We start from the raw sequence: 16774 nt of genomic DNA on the forward strand, positions 1-16774 counted from the left end.
AAACTTTTGGCATGAGTGCTTGTCCAGTTCCATGCAGTGTTCTTATCCAGGAGCCTGTGTAAGGGTTCTGCTATGGATACCTTATGGGGTAAGAATGCGTGGTAGAAATTGAGAAGACCTAAGGCGGCTTGTAGCTCTGCCTTGCTTTTGGGGGTGGGGTCTCCTTTAATTGCCTCCACCTTAGATGCTGCAGGATGGATGCCCTGAGCATCTATCCTGAATCCCAGGAACTCAGTTTCTGTCTCCCCAATGCTGCATTTGTCTCTTTTAAGTTTGAGACCTGCAGCCCTGAATCTTTCCAACACAGCCTCTAAACGCTCAGTCAATACCTCCTCATTCTTCCCTGCAATAAGGATGTCATCAAAGTAAGGGCATACTCCTGGGATGCCCTTGAGCGTTCGCTCCATGATCTCCTGGAAGATGCCTGGAGCTACACTAACTCCAGCTACACTAACTGCAACCGGTCTACCTGGAACGCCCCCTTGTGGGTGACTATAGTCTGTGCATTGGCTGTTTCCCTGTCGACTGGTAGCTGCTGATACACTTGCACAAGATCAAGTTTGGCAAAGATGGCGCTGTCCTGCAATAACGCGAGGATGCTGCTGACCATTGGGACCGGGTAAGCATGCTGATTTAATGCTCTATTTATAGTACATTTATAGTCTGCGCAGATCCACACCTCACTGTTTGCCTTGAGTGGGGTGAATATAGGAGTCTCCCACTCGGCTCCCTTGACCGGTTTCAGGACTCCCTGTGTGACCAGTTTGTCCAATTCCCTCTCTATTTTTGTTTAAGTGCAAACAGTACCCTCCGGGGTTTGATTTTTATGGGTGGAACATTGGGGTTTAATTTAAATGTGATTGATGGTCCTGTGTACTTTCCTAGTGTCTCATCGAATACGTCTGCAAAAGCATTGCAGACAGATTCGATGTTGTGGGCCCGGGTCATATGTATCCCTGTGATACTAATGCCTAGGGCCTTGAACCAGTTTAACCCTATGAGGCTAGTCCTCTGCCCCTCGACCACTAGGGCATCCAATTGCCACTGGAATCCCCCATACCACACTGAAAATGTTGCCTCTCCCTTAATTTTGATGGGCATTTGCTGGAAGTCTGTTAGGGTGAGACTAGATGGCCTCAAGGTGGCCCTCTGCTTACCCTGGCTCCATATCTGGGTAAAAGTCTCGTGTGAGATCACCGAGACTGCCGAGCCGGAGTCAAGTTCCATTTTGCAGGGGATGCTCTGGAGCCACATGTCCAGCCTGATTTTTGGAGTTAACGGCCGGCGGGTCCCCGTGTTACAGACAGCCCACTGGCCCTCATAACAGTTAACCAATGTGATGTGTTGTGGAGCCACAGTAACTGTTGTTTGCTGGTCTTCCTCATCATGCAGGCTGCTGCCCTGCACTTGGCCGTCCGGAACTTACAGGTAGACCGGGGGTGGTTGCCTCCACACCCTGCGCATTTTGGCTTGGTGTTGCAGCATGTACATCCGGAGCACTTCTTCTTGTGGTTGGTCACTGCCGTCCATTGTCCCCTTTGGTTGTCGTGTTGCGCTGGTGGCTGGCCCGGTTTCGTCTGAATCGTGTCCACTCCAGTCTGGTCGTTGGTGTCGCCGCTTCCCCTGAACGCTTTTGCCTGGTGTACGGCTCCCCCTGGACTGCTAGTTTGGGGTTCTGACTGTTCCGGTCGTTCGGCCATGTCACGGGCCAGGACCTCATCCTGGAGCTCCTGCACCATCAGCTTGGGTCTCGCAAAAAGCTTCTGTCTCAGCTTTCGGTCCCGGAGACCGAAGAAGATTCTGTCCCTTAAACGCTCTTCCAGGTTGTCGAACTGGCACAGTCGGGCCGCTTGCCAGACCCCAGCGATAAAGTTAGCAGCTGACTCACCGGGCTGCTGAACTCGCTTCTCGAATTGGTATCTCCAGGCCAGCGCCGACATATTTGGATTAAAATGCCGATCCAACTTGGCCCAGAGATCACTGTATTTGGTTTTGTCTGGGGCCATTGGGGCACACAACCCTACTGCTATGTCATAGACATCCGTGCCACTTATGCAGAGTAGGGCTGCCACCTTTAACTCATCATCCCTGATACGGTTCACTTTCATGAACAGTTCCACTTGACCCACGTGCAACTCCCATCGTTCAGGATGCGTGATATCGAACACAGGTATATGGCCGATTTGTGTCATCATGACTGGTCCTTCTGCTTTTCTGCTCCTGGGTTCCGATCCTGCTTCGAGCATCCACTGGGTTGACCAGTTGAGCTTGGCTGCTTCTGGGCATCCGCTGGGTTGACCGGTTGAGTGTGGTTACCTTTGCGACGGTCGCTGGGTTGACCAGTTGTGCTCGGCTGCTTCCGCTGAGTTGACCAGTTGTGCGCAGCTGCTTCTGCTGGGTCGACCGGTTGCGTGCGGGTGCCTCTGCGGCGGTTGCTGGGTTGACTGGTTGTGTGCGGCTGCTTCTGCGGTCATTGCTTGGTCAACCGGTTGCTTGCAGCTGCTTCAGCGGTTGTCTAGCGGCTACTGAAACAGGATCCCACTTTCATCGCCACTGTTAGATTGCGGAGGAATGAGACACGTAGGCGATGGCTGGAACAGAACCTTTATTGGATGGCAAGGTTGTAGAACAAAGACTAGGGAACTGGGGTTACCTGGGTCCTCTTATACATGTCCAGGTGGGCACTGACCAATAGGTTCAAACGTTGGTTTCCCGCCTGGCGGTCAGCCAATAGTCTTCTGTGGTTTTCCCGCCAGTGCTGCTCCTTACCGGAGCTGTCCAGCAACAGCGCCTCCTGTAGTTCTTTTACTGTAACGTGACCCATACATTACACCAATATTTACCTTAAGATTGGGAGATACCATACAGGTACTGTCTGTTATATGCACACCTGTACAACATGGCATAAATGAGAAAAATGATGCAGTCTGTGTGATGATGTGCAAGGCAAATGACATCACACAGTCCCACAAAGGCCTATTAGGGCATACACCTTTGAAAATGGCTACTTTAATGTACCATTTTCGGCATAAGAAATAATACTCACCTTATTAGTGTTCATGTTAATTCCAATCAAAAAAATAAACTCTGCCAGGAAAAGGCTGCAACAGAGATTTTTATGAATTGTTGTTCTTGTACTCTGGATTTCACTGAAGAACCAGAAGGTGAAAATGCACATGGCGAGACAAATCAATGATATAATTATTCCGAGCTGAGTGATTCTTGTGAGAATATAATCCTTAGTTTCCTGGGATTGAAAAAAAAGAATAGTCAACTTGAACATTTGAGTAAAACTTTATTTTTGTTCTTTTTCCAAAGAGTGTCCACACTGGGTGTGTGTGAGTGTGTGTGTGTGTGTGTGTGTGTGTGTGTGTAAAGGGCAGATGCACCTGTTCCATCATTTTATGGATTTTTCCTGGTTTCAGAAATACAGTAAATGAATAAAAATATCTTGCCTACAATGTTTACTTTTAGTCTTGATTATCCATTTCAGTCTTGGTTGCATATGACTGTTTCCCTTCCCTTCCCTTCCCTCTCCTCCCCTCCCTTCCCTCCTCCCCTTCTCTTGTTTCTGTTCCTTTTTTCTCTCTCTTTTCTGTTATTATTCAAATTATTGAAAGTGACTGGCACAGAGGAGGGAGAAAATAGTGTGGGTTTCATTTTAATGTCAATTGTACCCTTTCTGAATATCAAAACAATCTTTGTACATTTCTGAATGTTTCCAGGTCATTCATAAATTTTAAAAAAATATTCTAAAGTTATAAATGAACAATGTTGGCACAGAAATGGATATGCATATGAAGAAAACTGAAACACATACTTTAGTTACTTTTCATGTAATTTATTAGCATAACTCTAGGTCGGCGCTGCAAAATCTAATTTTTGAAATGCCATCTCCATAGTGTGAAAAGTGTGAAACTTCTGTGTGTTCTTCATTCTAAACCTCTGGAGTGAGCACACACTGTGAATATTAAAAATGATGAAGGACAAATGAGGGTCTTTCTAATGGCTGTCTGGGATAGAGTACACAGACAAAGAAGTGATGCGTAGAAAAGTGTTTTTAATGAAACCCACAGTGCTTGCCCAGAATAAGTTTGGCAAGGGAAAAGAAAAGAAAAAGTTTGGACACCAATCAATTCTCTCTCACTTCACAGAGAACTGATCAGTGGGGCAGCTGGAAAACAAGGTAGCGATTGCAGGAGGATAGGTTAAACTATAGATAAATATAATGCTCTTTGTCACACTGCAGAGTCAGACTGTCAAAGAGACTTCATTGATCCATGCAATTTTATCAGGGATGCTGAAACTTTGGCATGCAACTGTCTCAATTCCTATTGTCTGTGAAACATAGTACATGGACTCATAGCTCACACAGGTCTCTCATTTCCATTGGACCTTTCTTCCAACTAACTGTAGGTGAGAATACTTTTTGAAATGGAAGATTCATTTCGAGTTCAGATTTTTTTAAAGCATAAGGCGGCCCTTTTTTTTTTTAAAAGACACATCAAAAAGTAAATGAACAGCTAGCCAGTTTTTAAAAACATGAGGTGTTCCATGATAAGCCATGGAAAATGAGAAGCAAACAACCCTCCAGCATAGAAAGTAAGATAGAAAAGGGACTGCATTGTATCAGTGGATATCTAGACATTCTAAGAATGTGATGTTCAGGGTCAACCTAGCCACAGAAATATCTAATCCTGAAGAAGGAAGTGGAGGAGGAGGAGAAGGTTAATCTGTTTGCAGAAAGTATACCTTATACATGGGGTTTATGACCCAAGAATAGGAAAGACTAATTAGAAAATTAGTCTTTAAATTAAAAAAAAAACCACTTACAACTTTAGAGCCGTTTGAAGACATTAAGACTGCAAAATGAGTAAGATGGTTACATCTGCATGAGGTATGTGTGCTATTGGAGTGGGTCCTCTCACATCCTTCTGTGGCCCACTTCCCTTCCATCGTGTCTTCTGAATAATTCCAAAATACACATTTAATATCCTTTTTGCCTACAGTCTGGAGCAGAAACAAAATGTGTTAAGAATGATAAATGGCATACAATTGCGTGAACCTCTTCTAACAAACAACTTCACCCCTGAAATTTGGCAGGTCTTAAAAATCTGGCTTTTCCTTTAGCGCCTGAGCCAGGATGCTAGTTGCATTTTATGTCATTTTATATCCATAAGGAATCACAGTTACCTTTTTTTTAATTGATTGCTGTCTCATTTTGTTTAGTCACCCAAAATCAGTATATTATTCTTTGCTTGCACCTTGTTACCCTAATTTTGCCAAGGTGGTATATATACTTCATTTTCTGTTGGATATATTTGACTTGCTTTCAATATTGAACTTCTAACATATATATGAAAAATGCCTCTATTTTTAAAAAATATCCTTCTACCATCTCTTCTCCCTTATTCTACCTCCAAAGTTCACACATGGGTTGTTGTTGTTATTATACCCTGTACCTCCTCCAAATAATTCACAATAGGTCCTTGACATTCATGGGAGTGCCTACATCAAAAAGCACTTATTTTCCAAAAATATTTATATGAGCTGTGGTGGCGCAGTGGTTAGAATACAGTACTGCAAACTATTTCTGCTGACTGCCAGCTGCCAATAGTTCAGCAGTTCGAATCTCACTGGCTCAAAGTTGACTCAGCCTTCCATCGTTTGGTAAAATGAGAACCCAGATTGTTGGGGGCAATATATTGACTATAAACCGCTTAGGGAGGGCTGCAAGGTATATAAGTCTAAGTGCTATTGCCATTTAGTGGGTTTTATGGCTACGTGTGGATTAGAATGGTCATCTTTTCAATCCACATTTATCATTCTGTAGCTCTCAGCTGTTATGTACTATCACTGTATAATGGCAAGTAATCCAAAATGAAATATCCAGACTTATACAGCTATTCTGTAAAACTGTCACTGTGATTGCTGATGGCTATAAGAAACAGTGGCACTATACACTTAGATGCCCTGTTAAATTTTATTCTTTGTGTTTGTTGTACTTTGCTAAGTAATATAAGGAATGCAACAGTCTCACACTTTGCAAGTGGAAAATGCTCAGAATTGAGAGTAAGAAGTGCAAACTTATTGGCATTGACCCTTTAGGATCTCATAATCTACTGATCATCAGGGAGCAGTAGGGTATTGATAGAATGTTAAGGGGTTTACTTCATCTATTACTATTTGTCTAAGAGATTTCTAATCTGAAATATTTCTTTTTTCCCCTTTTTTTCCTGGGTATATGGTAGGAACCAACCATCTATGCTTTACTTATTCCTATAATGCATTTTCTATAAATGAATTTTCTTTTACACTTACAAAATGTGCTTAATTCTTTCTTGGGTGCTGTTCTCTTTTTCACAAATACTGATATACATTGCACTTGCCCACTGTTGACAAATATGTAATAAGACTTCCATGCATTTATTATTCTTGTTGCTTTACTTATTCCTATAATGCAGGGGTGTCAAACTGCCGGCCTGCGGGCCGGAGTGTCACGGAGAAACCGCGCCCATCCCATTTTCGGCAATGGGAAAAAGTTCCAATACGTCGCACGACGTCACGTGATGTCGTGAGTTTGACATGCCTGCTATAATGCATTTTCTATAAATGAATTTTCTTTTACACTTACAAAATGTGCTTAATTCTTTCTTGGGTGCTGTTCTCTTTTTCACAAATACTGATATACACTTTAACCTTCAACAAGGAAAAAACTTGGATTGCACTTGCCCACTGTTGACAAATACATAATAAGACTTCCACGCATTCATTATCCTTGTCAATTTCTAGCCACACTTTTCAGTAGCTACTTACTCTCACTCCCTGCCTTGCACTTGCTGTGCTAAATTCAATGTTGTAATTTCCCTTCTAATTATATTGTGCCATACTGGCTAAACAACAGAGTTATAAGGATACTGCCAAAGCAGCCCTTGCAACACACAACAGAATAATTACAGTCTTAAGTGAGAGACGATTTAAAAAGAAAGCTTACCTGTGCATGTTTTAAAGTAAATATTATGTTCTCAGCTGAATACAGCCCAGGTGGAGTGGACCTAATTGCAACAGCTATAACTGATGAACCTACTATTTCTCCACCCTCTGTATTTTCTGCCAGGGACAAGTTCTGTGGTAATGAAAGCAGAGCTCCAATATTGTCGTATCGCAGAAACACAACTGCAACTGTGCCTATCCATCAAATAAAACATGCTTAGTGGTTTGTGAATTGTTGATTTTTTTTTTTAAAAAAACAGAAATAGTAAAACAACATTTTAAAAACACCAAGGAAACAGTGATCAAAAGACCTTTGTAAAACTCTGACAAGAATATCAAATCAATGAAAATTTTGCAGAACATTTATGGAGAGGCTGAAGAAACAGGGGGAAATATTTGCTTTTGAAAGCAGTAAGGGCTGTGCCAATATTAGAAATTAAATTTAATGATAAAAAAATTAATCCATGAATATTGTCCATATTTTTGGAAGGTAAATCTTCCAACTGTACAATTTAAGAGACTGTTAAATTCTAGGCATCAGGGGATTAGTTTCCAATCCCAGACACAGGGGTGTCCACATTAGCCATTGCAACTATGCAAGTGAATCTCCACCTCATTTTTAGATGCATCAACCAAAGGGTTAAAGTGGGGAAAAAAAGGTTCAAGATTTTGAACATGTAGTCATGACTGCCATTGTCTTTTTTTAATGCCCTTGCACATCCCCTGCTCATATAATTCTCCAAGCAGTATAGCTCTTATAAACTGGACATCATTCTGAATGTAGACCTACCAGTAGTGGGATTCAAATATGTAAACAACCGGTTCTCTGTGTGGATGCCGCTTCCGGAAGTCCATTCTGGGCCTGGGCAACAAAAAATTAGCTACCGGTGCAAAACGGCTGAATCCCACCACTGAGACCTACTGAATATCTTTTCCTAATAAGTGACTTTGCTTGGAAATTGTAATGACAGAAGGGTGATCAAAATGATTATGAAATATAAGAAACCTCAGCAAATGCTTTTAAAATCCAATAATTTGGATTCCTTACTTCTCATCATTTAAACTTAAATACAGTATATCCTAGCACATTTATACCTTGCCAAGAATCTTGCCTCCCCCTATTGTTATGATCAACACTAAGCTCTGAAAGCATTTATGTTTGGTGCTCCTACTGAGATAGAAAGTCACATTAAATACTGTGTACAGTATGGAGAAGGAGCAATCAATAGGAGGCTCATACATAGAGTTCAGATGTAACTCATAAGCAGACTCTGATACTTTGATACTCTGATGCAAGAATGGCATCAAAAATATTTGCTTCCATTTTCAATTAACCACAGTTTCTCTGAACCACAAGCTGTGATTAGGCAAGCAAACTCACAAATCAGAGTTTGACACTGGCTTGTAAGCTAGCTACATTTTGTCTTGGATCACATAAAATGAAAACTCTAATTGTCTACTAAGGGATGCAGAAACTTTTTATCTCATTGTAATTAACTCCATGAATCACGTGTAATGTAAGAGATATGTGACATAGTCAAAATGTAAACTTTAGGTTTAATTTCTTTGGCATTCCTCCTACTCCATTCCAATTTATTTTAAAATAGGGAAAAGAATACTTTGCAGACTACATTAACAAGACCTCCTAAATTAAAGGTCCATCCTATCAGGAGAAAAACTTTTAAACTATCAATTTCAAGTAAAACAAAACAAAATTTGAAAAAGGAGCAATATTACCACTGCCCCAGTGTACAGTTAAAAACATAATTTCACTTGTGGGATTATAGTCCTGTAGTTAGATTCAAGGGGTATGATAAACCATGTACTACTTTATCACTTTGTGCAAAATGATGTCTCCTTTTTATGGGAATAAGTGACTTGCTTAAGGGATGGAAAGTACTTATATATTGGTATATTAAATATCATACATAACCGAATATCTGCCCCTGAAGACTCAGATTGCCCAGCTCCTGTTGGACTTCTCTCTTTTACATCCCCTCCTTTTTCTCACCAATAATGCACTTTCACAAATCTCCTTTCCTGCTTGCTTTCAGAAAACTATAGACATTAAAAATGGGAAGGAACCTTATAGAGCATGGGTCAAACTCGCCACGTCATGGGTGCGGCTTTGGTATGATACATCCGGCCTGTGGGCCGGAAGTTTGACACCCCTGTTATAGAGTATCCAGTCCATCTCTCATATGAATTCTACCATTGTTCTAGGCAGGCTGCTTATTTTTTCTTACTTTTAGAATTTTGATTTTTTAAAAAAATATTCCGATTGTCCATCAAACATCCATCCATCCATCTCTTAATTTTAACTTGTTGTTCTTTGTCATGCTTTCAGCCTCAACAGATAGCAGCTCAATCTCTCTTTTGAATATAACTTTTGATATATGCAGTATGTAGACTTGTATTTTATCTTTCCTTTTCTTTTTCTTTTGAGAGCTAAACACATCCAACTCCTTTAGCAGTTTTTAGAGGGATCTATGTCTTCCCTGTTTGCTTCAATTTTATTTGGAACTCTTTATTCTGAAACCAGGCAATTTCACTCTCCACATCTTCTTCTTTAGCCTTCCTGGGTGTACCCTTACAACCTTGCACTAGCAGTTTGTGTTCTTCCCTAATTATTAATCCCTGTTTCCATTTTCCATTCCATTTCCATTTTATTTTTTGACACTGTGCTTTCCCCATTTCCCCCACCCCCTTTTCCAAGGAGTTTGTGCTTGTGATTTCAGTATTTCATTTACTAGCTTCATTTACTATCCCTTTAAGGCAGGGGTCTTCAAACCTGGCCCTTTTATGATGTGGCCTTCAACTCCCAGAATTCCTCAGCCAGCATGCCTGAGAGTTGAAGTCCACAAGTCATAAAAGGGCCAAGTTTGAAGACCACTGCTTTAAGGCTTAGTTGTCCTTTATAGTTTAAGCCCAAGGTATGCTGCCCATGTATCTCTTGAGTATTAAAACCTTCTTTCTCTTCAGCTACTCTAAGTAGGATTTGAGGGCCAAGGAGGGGACCAATGAGAAACTAGTGACTGAAACCATGACCAAAATGATGGAGAACTTTTTCTACACTGTTTCTCAACCTTGGTGGCTTTAAGATGGGTGGACCTCAACTCCCAGAAGCTGGCTGGGGACTTCTGGGAGTTGAAGTCCACCTATCTTTAACCTGCCAAGGTTGAGAAACTCTCCTCTGCACTATTTCAGTGATTCTGCTCAGGATTCATGGGAGACAGTAGTTTTCACAAGCTCATTATCAATCAATGTATGCTACGGATCATAAAATACTTATGAAGATTTATTCGTGGGAGAATGAAAATTCCAGAATGGCATCAGATTTTTTTTCCTACTTAACTTTATATTGGATTTTTTCATACTGCAAGTGGCTGATGAATGTTAGAAAAAGGGAGGATTTTCCACTGAGTCCAGGTATTGTACCAACAACCCCAAACCACCATCCTAACCTTTAGCAGAAGATATTTCACTTTTCTTTGCAGAGATCTTAATGCTGTCTGCTCCCATCTGAGTATTTTGGTTGATGAGGTTCACCTTCTCTGTGTCAAAAGTATAAAGCTTTACAGCTGAAAAAGAAAAAGGGGAACAATGACTTTTCAAGTAACAATGACACTGAAGACTAACTTCATATAAAGTTCTGCAAGAACAGTTACAAGCAGATCTCAACATACAACCACAAATGAGGCCAAGCAAGAAGTGGTTAAATGAATTTTGCCCTGTTGTACGACCTTTTTTGCCACAGTTGTTAAGTGACTCACTGCAGTTGTCAAGTTAGTAACGCAGTTGTTAGGTGAATCTGACTTCCCCGTTGACTTTGCTTGTCAGAAGGTCGAAAAGGAAGATCCGGGACACTGCAACCTTCATATATATGAGTCAGTTGCCAAGCATCTGAACTTTGATCATGTGACCATGGGGATGCTTCAACGGCCATAAGTGAAAAACAGTCATAAATCACTTTTTTTCAGAGTGGCCATAACTTTGAAGGGACACTAAATGAAACATTGTAAGTTGACTACTATTGTACATTGGGCTGTACAGTTATTACAGCTTTGAAAAGCACGATGTTGTTATGCAGTGGTGCAAAAATAACAGCACATGTGTGGTGATCCTGTTATCCGCATGATCCTATTATGTGCTTGTATCCAATTTTCAAGTACATAAATTAATATGTCAGTATTAACACTACACATTTATATTAATGTGTTAATTTATATTAACTCGAGGACCACTTTATTCATAGTACTGTAGGTGGATGTCCTTTAATTCCATATTTGTACCTTTTCATTCTTTGCCTGTGTGTGTGTGTGTGTGTGTGTGTGAAATGTAACCTCTAATTTGCTTTGCATTAAGCGAGGTTTGGTAAAGAATAATGAAAGCCACTTTCAGAAGAGCTTCCACTTTATTAAAAATGTATTTCTGAAAGTGAATACCAATTTCTTTAAAAGCACAGGAGACAATACCTTTGAAAGTGTTTATTTTGCAATCCATTTAGTATGCATTTATGTGAAGATAAAGGCATACAATTCAACTGCATTGGACTATAATGATATTTGTTGTCAAAAACAAATAGTCCCAAAATCAACCCCCACCCCCCACTGCAGTGTAGAAATGAGGAAGTAGCACATGAAATCTTTTAGCTTTACATTTCAGTCCAGTCCAGTGCTTTAAAACAATGGAAAAGTCAATGAGCAATTTTGTTATAAACAGAACAAACATTTGACTGATGGGCTGGAATAACTGAGCTCTATACTCCTCCTTATGCAGAATTTTTGTTTAGTTATTTATTTTGAAAGAACGATAGTTTTCAATATGCAGGCTGTCATTAAAGGCTTAAAAAAGAGGTTCTTCTTTTTTCTAAAGATGTTGAGGGATACTTTCAGAAATATATGGATGGTCTGAAAGTCAGGAAAGAATAGTTTTTTTTTTCTATTCTGATTCATGCGTTTAGCCAGTGGAAAGAACTACAGGTAGTCCTCAGCATACAACAGCTCATTTAGTGACTGTTCAAAGTTATAATGACACTGAAAAAAGTGACCTATGACCATTTTTCACACTTACGACCATTGCAGCATCCTCGTGGCTACATGTTCAAAATTCAGATTCTTGGCAGGTGGTTCATATTTATGACATTTGCAGTGTGCCTTGGAGTCCTGTGATCAGCTTTTGCAACCTTCTGACAAGCAAAGTCAATGGGGAAACCAGATTCATTTAACAACTGTGTTACTAACTTAACAACTGCAGTGTTTCGCTTAATAACTTTGGCAAAAAAAAGATCATAAAATGGGGCAAAAATTCACTTTAAAATGGTTCACTTAGCAACAGAAATTTTGGGCTCAATTGTGGTTGTAAGTCAAGGACTACCTGTATACCCCTTGTGTGTTAAGTTAAGAGACAGTCATGAAACAAATTCATAGGCTGCTTGGGGAGCTGTTTCTCTCATTGTGGGAGTTTGAAGACTTTCATGTGACCCACGAGCCAAAGGCTGTCTACCTTGAGAAATGGGACCAATAATCAGGGAAGAAAAGAAGTGAGTGGGGTCTCTACATCTCTGGTAAATGGAATGGTTTATCTAAGCTTCTCCCTAATACATGTCAGGGTTAGATGTGCAAAGCCAAGAGGTTATCTAGCCTTCCATTCAGTTCTAAATACCAAGAATAAATAGTTCACATCCATTGGATTTTCAAACAAACTTACGATGCCGCTTCTATCTATGCCATTAGTGCAGGTTCGCATCTCACCAGGCTCAAGGTTGACTCAGCCTTCCATCCTTCTGAGGTAGGTAAAATGAGGACCCAGATTGTTGGGGGCAATTAAGCTGACTTTGTAATAATGCCTCTTGGGGGGGGGGCAAAAGCCCTAATAAGCAGGCATATACATAGAATGAAGGCTACTGCTAAGCTTGTAAGCCACCCTGAGTCTTCGGAGAAGGGCGGGATATAAATGGAATAAAAAAATAAAAATAAAAATAAAAAAAAATAAAAAAAATATCGTCAACAATTTGTCTGCAAGGATGGAAATAAAGAAAGCAAAAAGAAGAACAAACAACCTTCATTATTATTATTAATATTTGGTTCCCTGTGCATACCCATATCACTAGCATTAACTTCTACTTCTGCCATCTTTGGGAAGTTCTGAGATAGCAAGGCTGTTGTTTCCTCTGCAGCATGCATCAGTTTGGTAAGGCTTCTTCTTCTGTTGTCTGCTGGAACAGCTTCCCAAGCTGCCTTCTTATCTTCCTGAACAAAATTATTTACACTACTAACAAATTCCTATTGGGTTAATAAAAAAAAATTATGTTAACTTTGTGTGCTGTATCCTGAATAAGACATCTTGCAAGTAACCAAAACTTTAAATCCCAGTTCACTCACGTTAAGAGTTTGATCTCGAAGCCTCCCATCAGAAATTGTGTAATTTGTGGCACTCAGCAAGGAAAAGGGTACAGATAACATTTCAACATAAGAAATTACTTCAAGTGGTGTAATGGGTCCTATGCTGTTCTTGTTGATTTCTTGTAATACAGCCAGAGGATCTTTTAATTCACTAATCTGAAAGAAAGTTTTAAATCATTATGCATGTCATCTAATACTTCATTTCAAATGAAGAGTTATAATTGGTGCTCAATTGGTACTTAAAAAGTTGCTACTACCACTCTTTTTTTTGCTGAGCTTGAAAGAGAAAGAATTGTATGGTGATAAAATATAGGTTGTCTACAGAGAAGGCACAGGTTCAAATGTGACCTTACCATGAATTTCTGGATAGGAATAAATATCTCTAAGTAAGGTAATCTCACAATGTTTCACTAAGAATGTTTTGCTCAATACCTAAATATTATTTTTACCCAGAAATTCTTACTCTTGGGTCAGGATAAATTTAATTCTAATTAATTCTAATTATCACTTCCATCTACCAATTTCAGGGTAGTTCTGTTATATGGACTAGTTCAGTGGCTGGACTACCACTGCAATAATCCACATGCTTAAACAAGAAAGATACCTAAATATATATTACTTTTCTATTTCTCTTGTTGTGGAATTGTAGGGTTGTGAGAAAATTTAGTGTGGGAAATATTATTAATTTAAAAAAGATGTTTGTAAAATATCTATATTCTCAGATCAGAATATAAAAACTGAAATCTTCTTTGAATCATAGCCTGATTCCACGAGGCAACATAAATAAAACCTCTAACTTTTATATGGGAAAGAAAGTTGTAATTAAGTTTTGAGGTGGTTCTCTAGCTTCCAGAAGAAATGAATACTAGTTTTGTACAAGGAAAGTCCATTTTATTTTTATTCTGGGTGTGGCACTGTAGAGTCTTTGAAGCTTTCATAAAATTAAAGTAACTAAAGGAAACTACAATGAATCCAAGTGTACTTACTTCAAAAATATATTATAAACCCTCTTGGGTTTGTTCTTGCCACACACTGCAGGATATTTTCATTCTGCAGTTCTGTGCTCTGTCACTTTGACCACATAAGTTAGGTCAATGAATCAGATGCCTATAAAATGTCTTAAATTAATGGAGGGTTACAAGCCACTATGTCTGGTATATTATCATAAATGGATATGAAAGGATTGCTATAAATGTATACTGTAGGAATGTGATAGCTATGACTTATTCATTACATTTATTGCCTATTTTTCTTCAGAAACTTTTGAACTTTACCACGTTCTCTTAATTGTAATCCTATGGGATGATATAGAGTAGACCAATACCAATAAACTCAAAAGTATCCAGTTAATTTAATGACAGAATGAGGATTTGAACCTAGGTCTTCCCAATCCCAATCTAATGCTCTAAGCATGACATCAAGCTAAAAAAAATCTGACAACAACTATATAACTATGTAAATCTTACTTACTTTAGCTAAAGTTTGGTTAATGCTTTTAGCTATACAGTTGTTCGGTTCACAGGTTGTTGTTGGTATTGCTGTAGCAATGAAAAAATAGAGTAATTAACCTGTCATACCATAATAATTATACATAGTCAATTTCTAGTCAATGAAAGAAAGCCTCAATGACTTTATGCTTTCACAAAGGCCAAGATGTATAAAGTGCTCCTCCAAGACAAATATATAAGCCTTAATTGCCAAAAGTAGGCTAGTGAAAATTATTCAGTGTATTTGTCTTTTTAACAGTACATTGGTTGGAACAATTAGAAGAAAAGCAAACTTCTATTTTATAATGACAGGGAATTTATGATTTAGGAGATTGACTTAGTGTGTGTGCGCATGTGTGTGTTGGCTTTTTTTCAAGAATATGCATTACATACGAAAGTGCATCCCTGCAGTGGTTCCCATCATTTGTGTAAATAAATAATTTTGTTGCTTGATGTGCCTGAATTTACAGCCTTTGCTGGATGACTCCCTGCAAAAGAGGCCATTTGTGATATTTGTATAATTGCATGATTACCTACATGTAAATCACTGCAGGAATTTGATCTCTTGCAGTGAAGACAGTAGTGTTGAGATCCACTTAACTTTCTTTTTTTTATTAAAGTGTTTTACAAAAACAAAATTTTACAATATATCCCCAAATCCCTCCCACCCCAAACCCACCCACTTCCCCCCACTTCCCAGAGCTAAATACAGGATTATAGTTACAATAATCATATTCTAAATAAAAATTATGCATAATATACAATTAACCAAATTCATAATGTGCTTTAACTCCCCTTTAATATAACTACAAACAACGTGCCAATAACAATATCGCACTAAAATCTACTCATAAGCTAAATGAAACTTTTTAGTGCCATATTTGTTCTGAATATAATTTATCCATCTCCTCCAAACTGAAATATATCTTTCCTGTGAATGATCTTTCAAATAAGCAGAAATCTTAGACATTTCTGCAAGATTCGAAACTTTAAACACCCATTCTTCTATAGTGGGCAAACTATCCTTCTTCCAATATTGTCCCACCAGTAACCGTGCTGCTGTTATCATGTTCAACATCAGGTTAGTTTCTTTAACATCACAATCTACAACAATACCCAATAATTTTAATTTAATAATTTGATTTCTATACCGCCCTTCTCCCGAAGGACTCAGGGCGGTGAACAGGGCAGTAGAAACAATTGCGGAGAAAACTTTATCTTTCTCTTAAAAATCTTTTGAATGTTCCACCAAATTTTAATCCAAAAAGCTTTTATATTTCTACAAGTCCACCACATGTGAAAATAGGTAGCTTCTAAACTACCACATCTCCAACATTTAGACTGTAAATTAGGATACATGTTGGACACCTTCTTGGGATCCAGATGCCATCTATAAAACATTTTATAAAAATTTTCTCTTAAATTTTGAGCCTGAGTAAATTTAACATTTCTGACCCAAATTATCTCCCAGGTGTCCAACGAAATTGGTTCCTGAATATTTTGTGCCCACTTTATCATGCAGTCTTTAACCAGTTCCGTTTCCGAATCCAATTCAATTAAAGCATTATATATCCTCTTTATATGTGCACAATTTAAATCTCTAATTTGCTTTACTAAATTTTGATCTGTAATTGTGATGCCAACCTTTTGATCTGACTTTCACCTAGCTTTCAATTGGGTATATTGAAACCAAGAGTAACTTATGTTTTCGTGTCTTAACTCCTCTAATGATTTAAGTTGCCAATCATTCCCTTGCAATCTAAGTAATTCCTTATAAGAAACCATATCCATACTCACTCCCATAGATACGCCCTCTATCGCGTGTCCAGGAATTCCCCAAATCTGTATTTTATAATTTAACTCTCTAGAGGACGCACTTAACTTTCATTG

General features: G+C 39.0%; 1 protein-coding gene across 1 annotated transcript in view; it reads right to left on the minus strand.

The window, feature by feature from the left end:
- Nucleotides 1-16774, minus strand: part of ADGRL4 (adhesion G protein-coupled receptor L4) — a 121092-nt gene that overhangs the window by 38138 nt on the left and 66180 nt on the right. The window contains exons 5-11 of the mRNA XM_083360244.1: nt 14868-14935; nt 13377-13553; nt 13094-13277; nt 10458-10574; nt 6995-7188; nt 4834-5010; nt 3047-3247 (exon numbers count right to left, since the gene is read on the minus strand). Of these exons, the coding sequence (XP_083216370.1) occupies nt 3047-3247; nt 4834-5010; nt 6995-7188; nt 10458-10574; nt 13094-13277; nt 13377-13553; nt 14868-14935 (1118 nt within the window). The remainder of the gene's footprint in view (nt 1-3046; nt 3248-4833; nt 5011-6994; nt 7189-10457; nt 10575-13093; nt 13278-13376; nt 13554-14867; nt 14936-16774) is intronic.

The sequence above is a fragment of the Vipera ursinii genome (genome assembly GCF_947247035.1).
Source record: "Vipera ursinii genome assembly, chromosome: 3".
In the NCBI taxonomy this organism is placed as follows: domain Eukaryota; kingdom Metazoa; phylum Chordata; class Lepidosauria; order Squamata; family Viperidae; genus Vipera; species Vipera ursinii.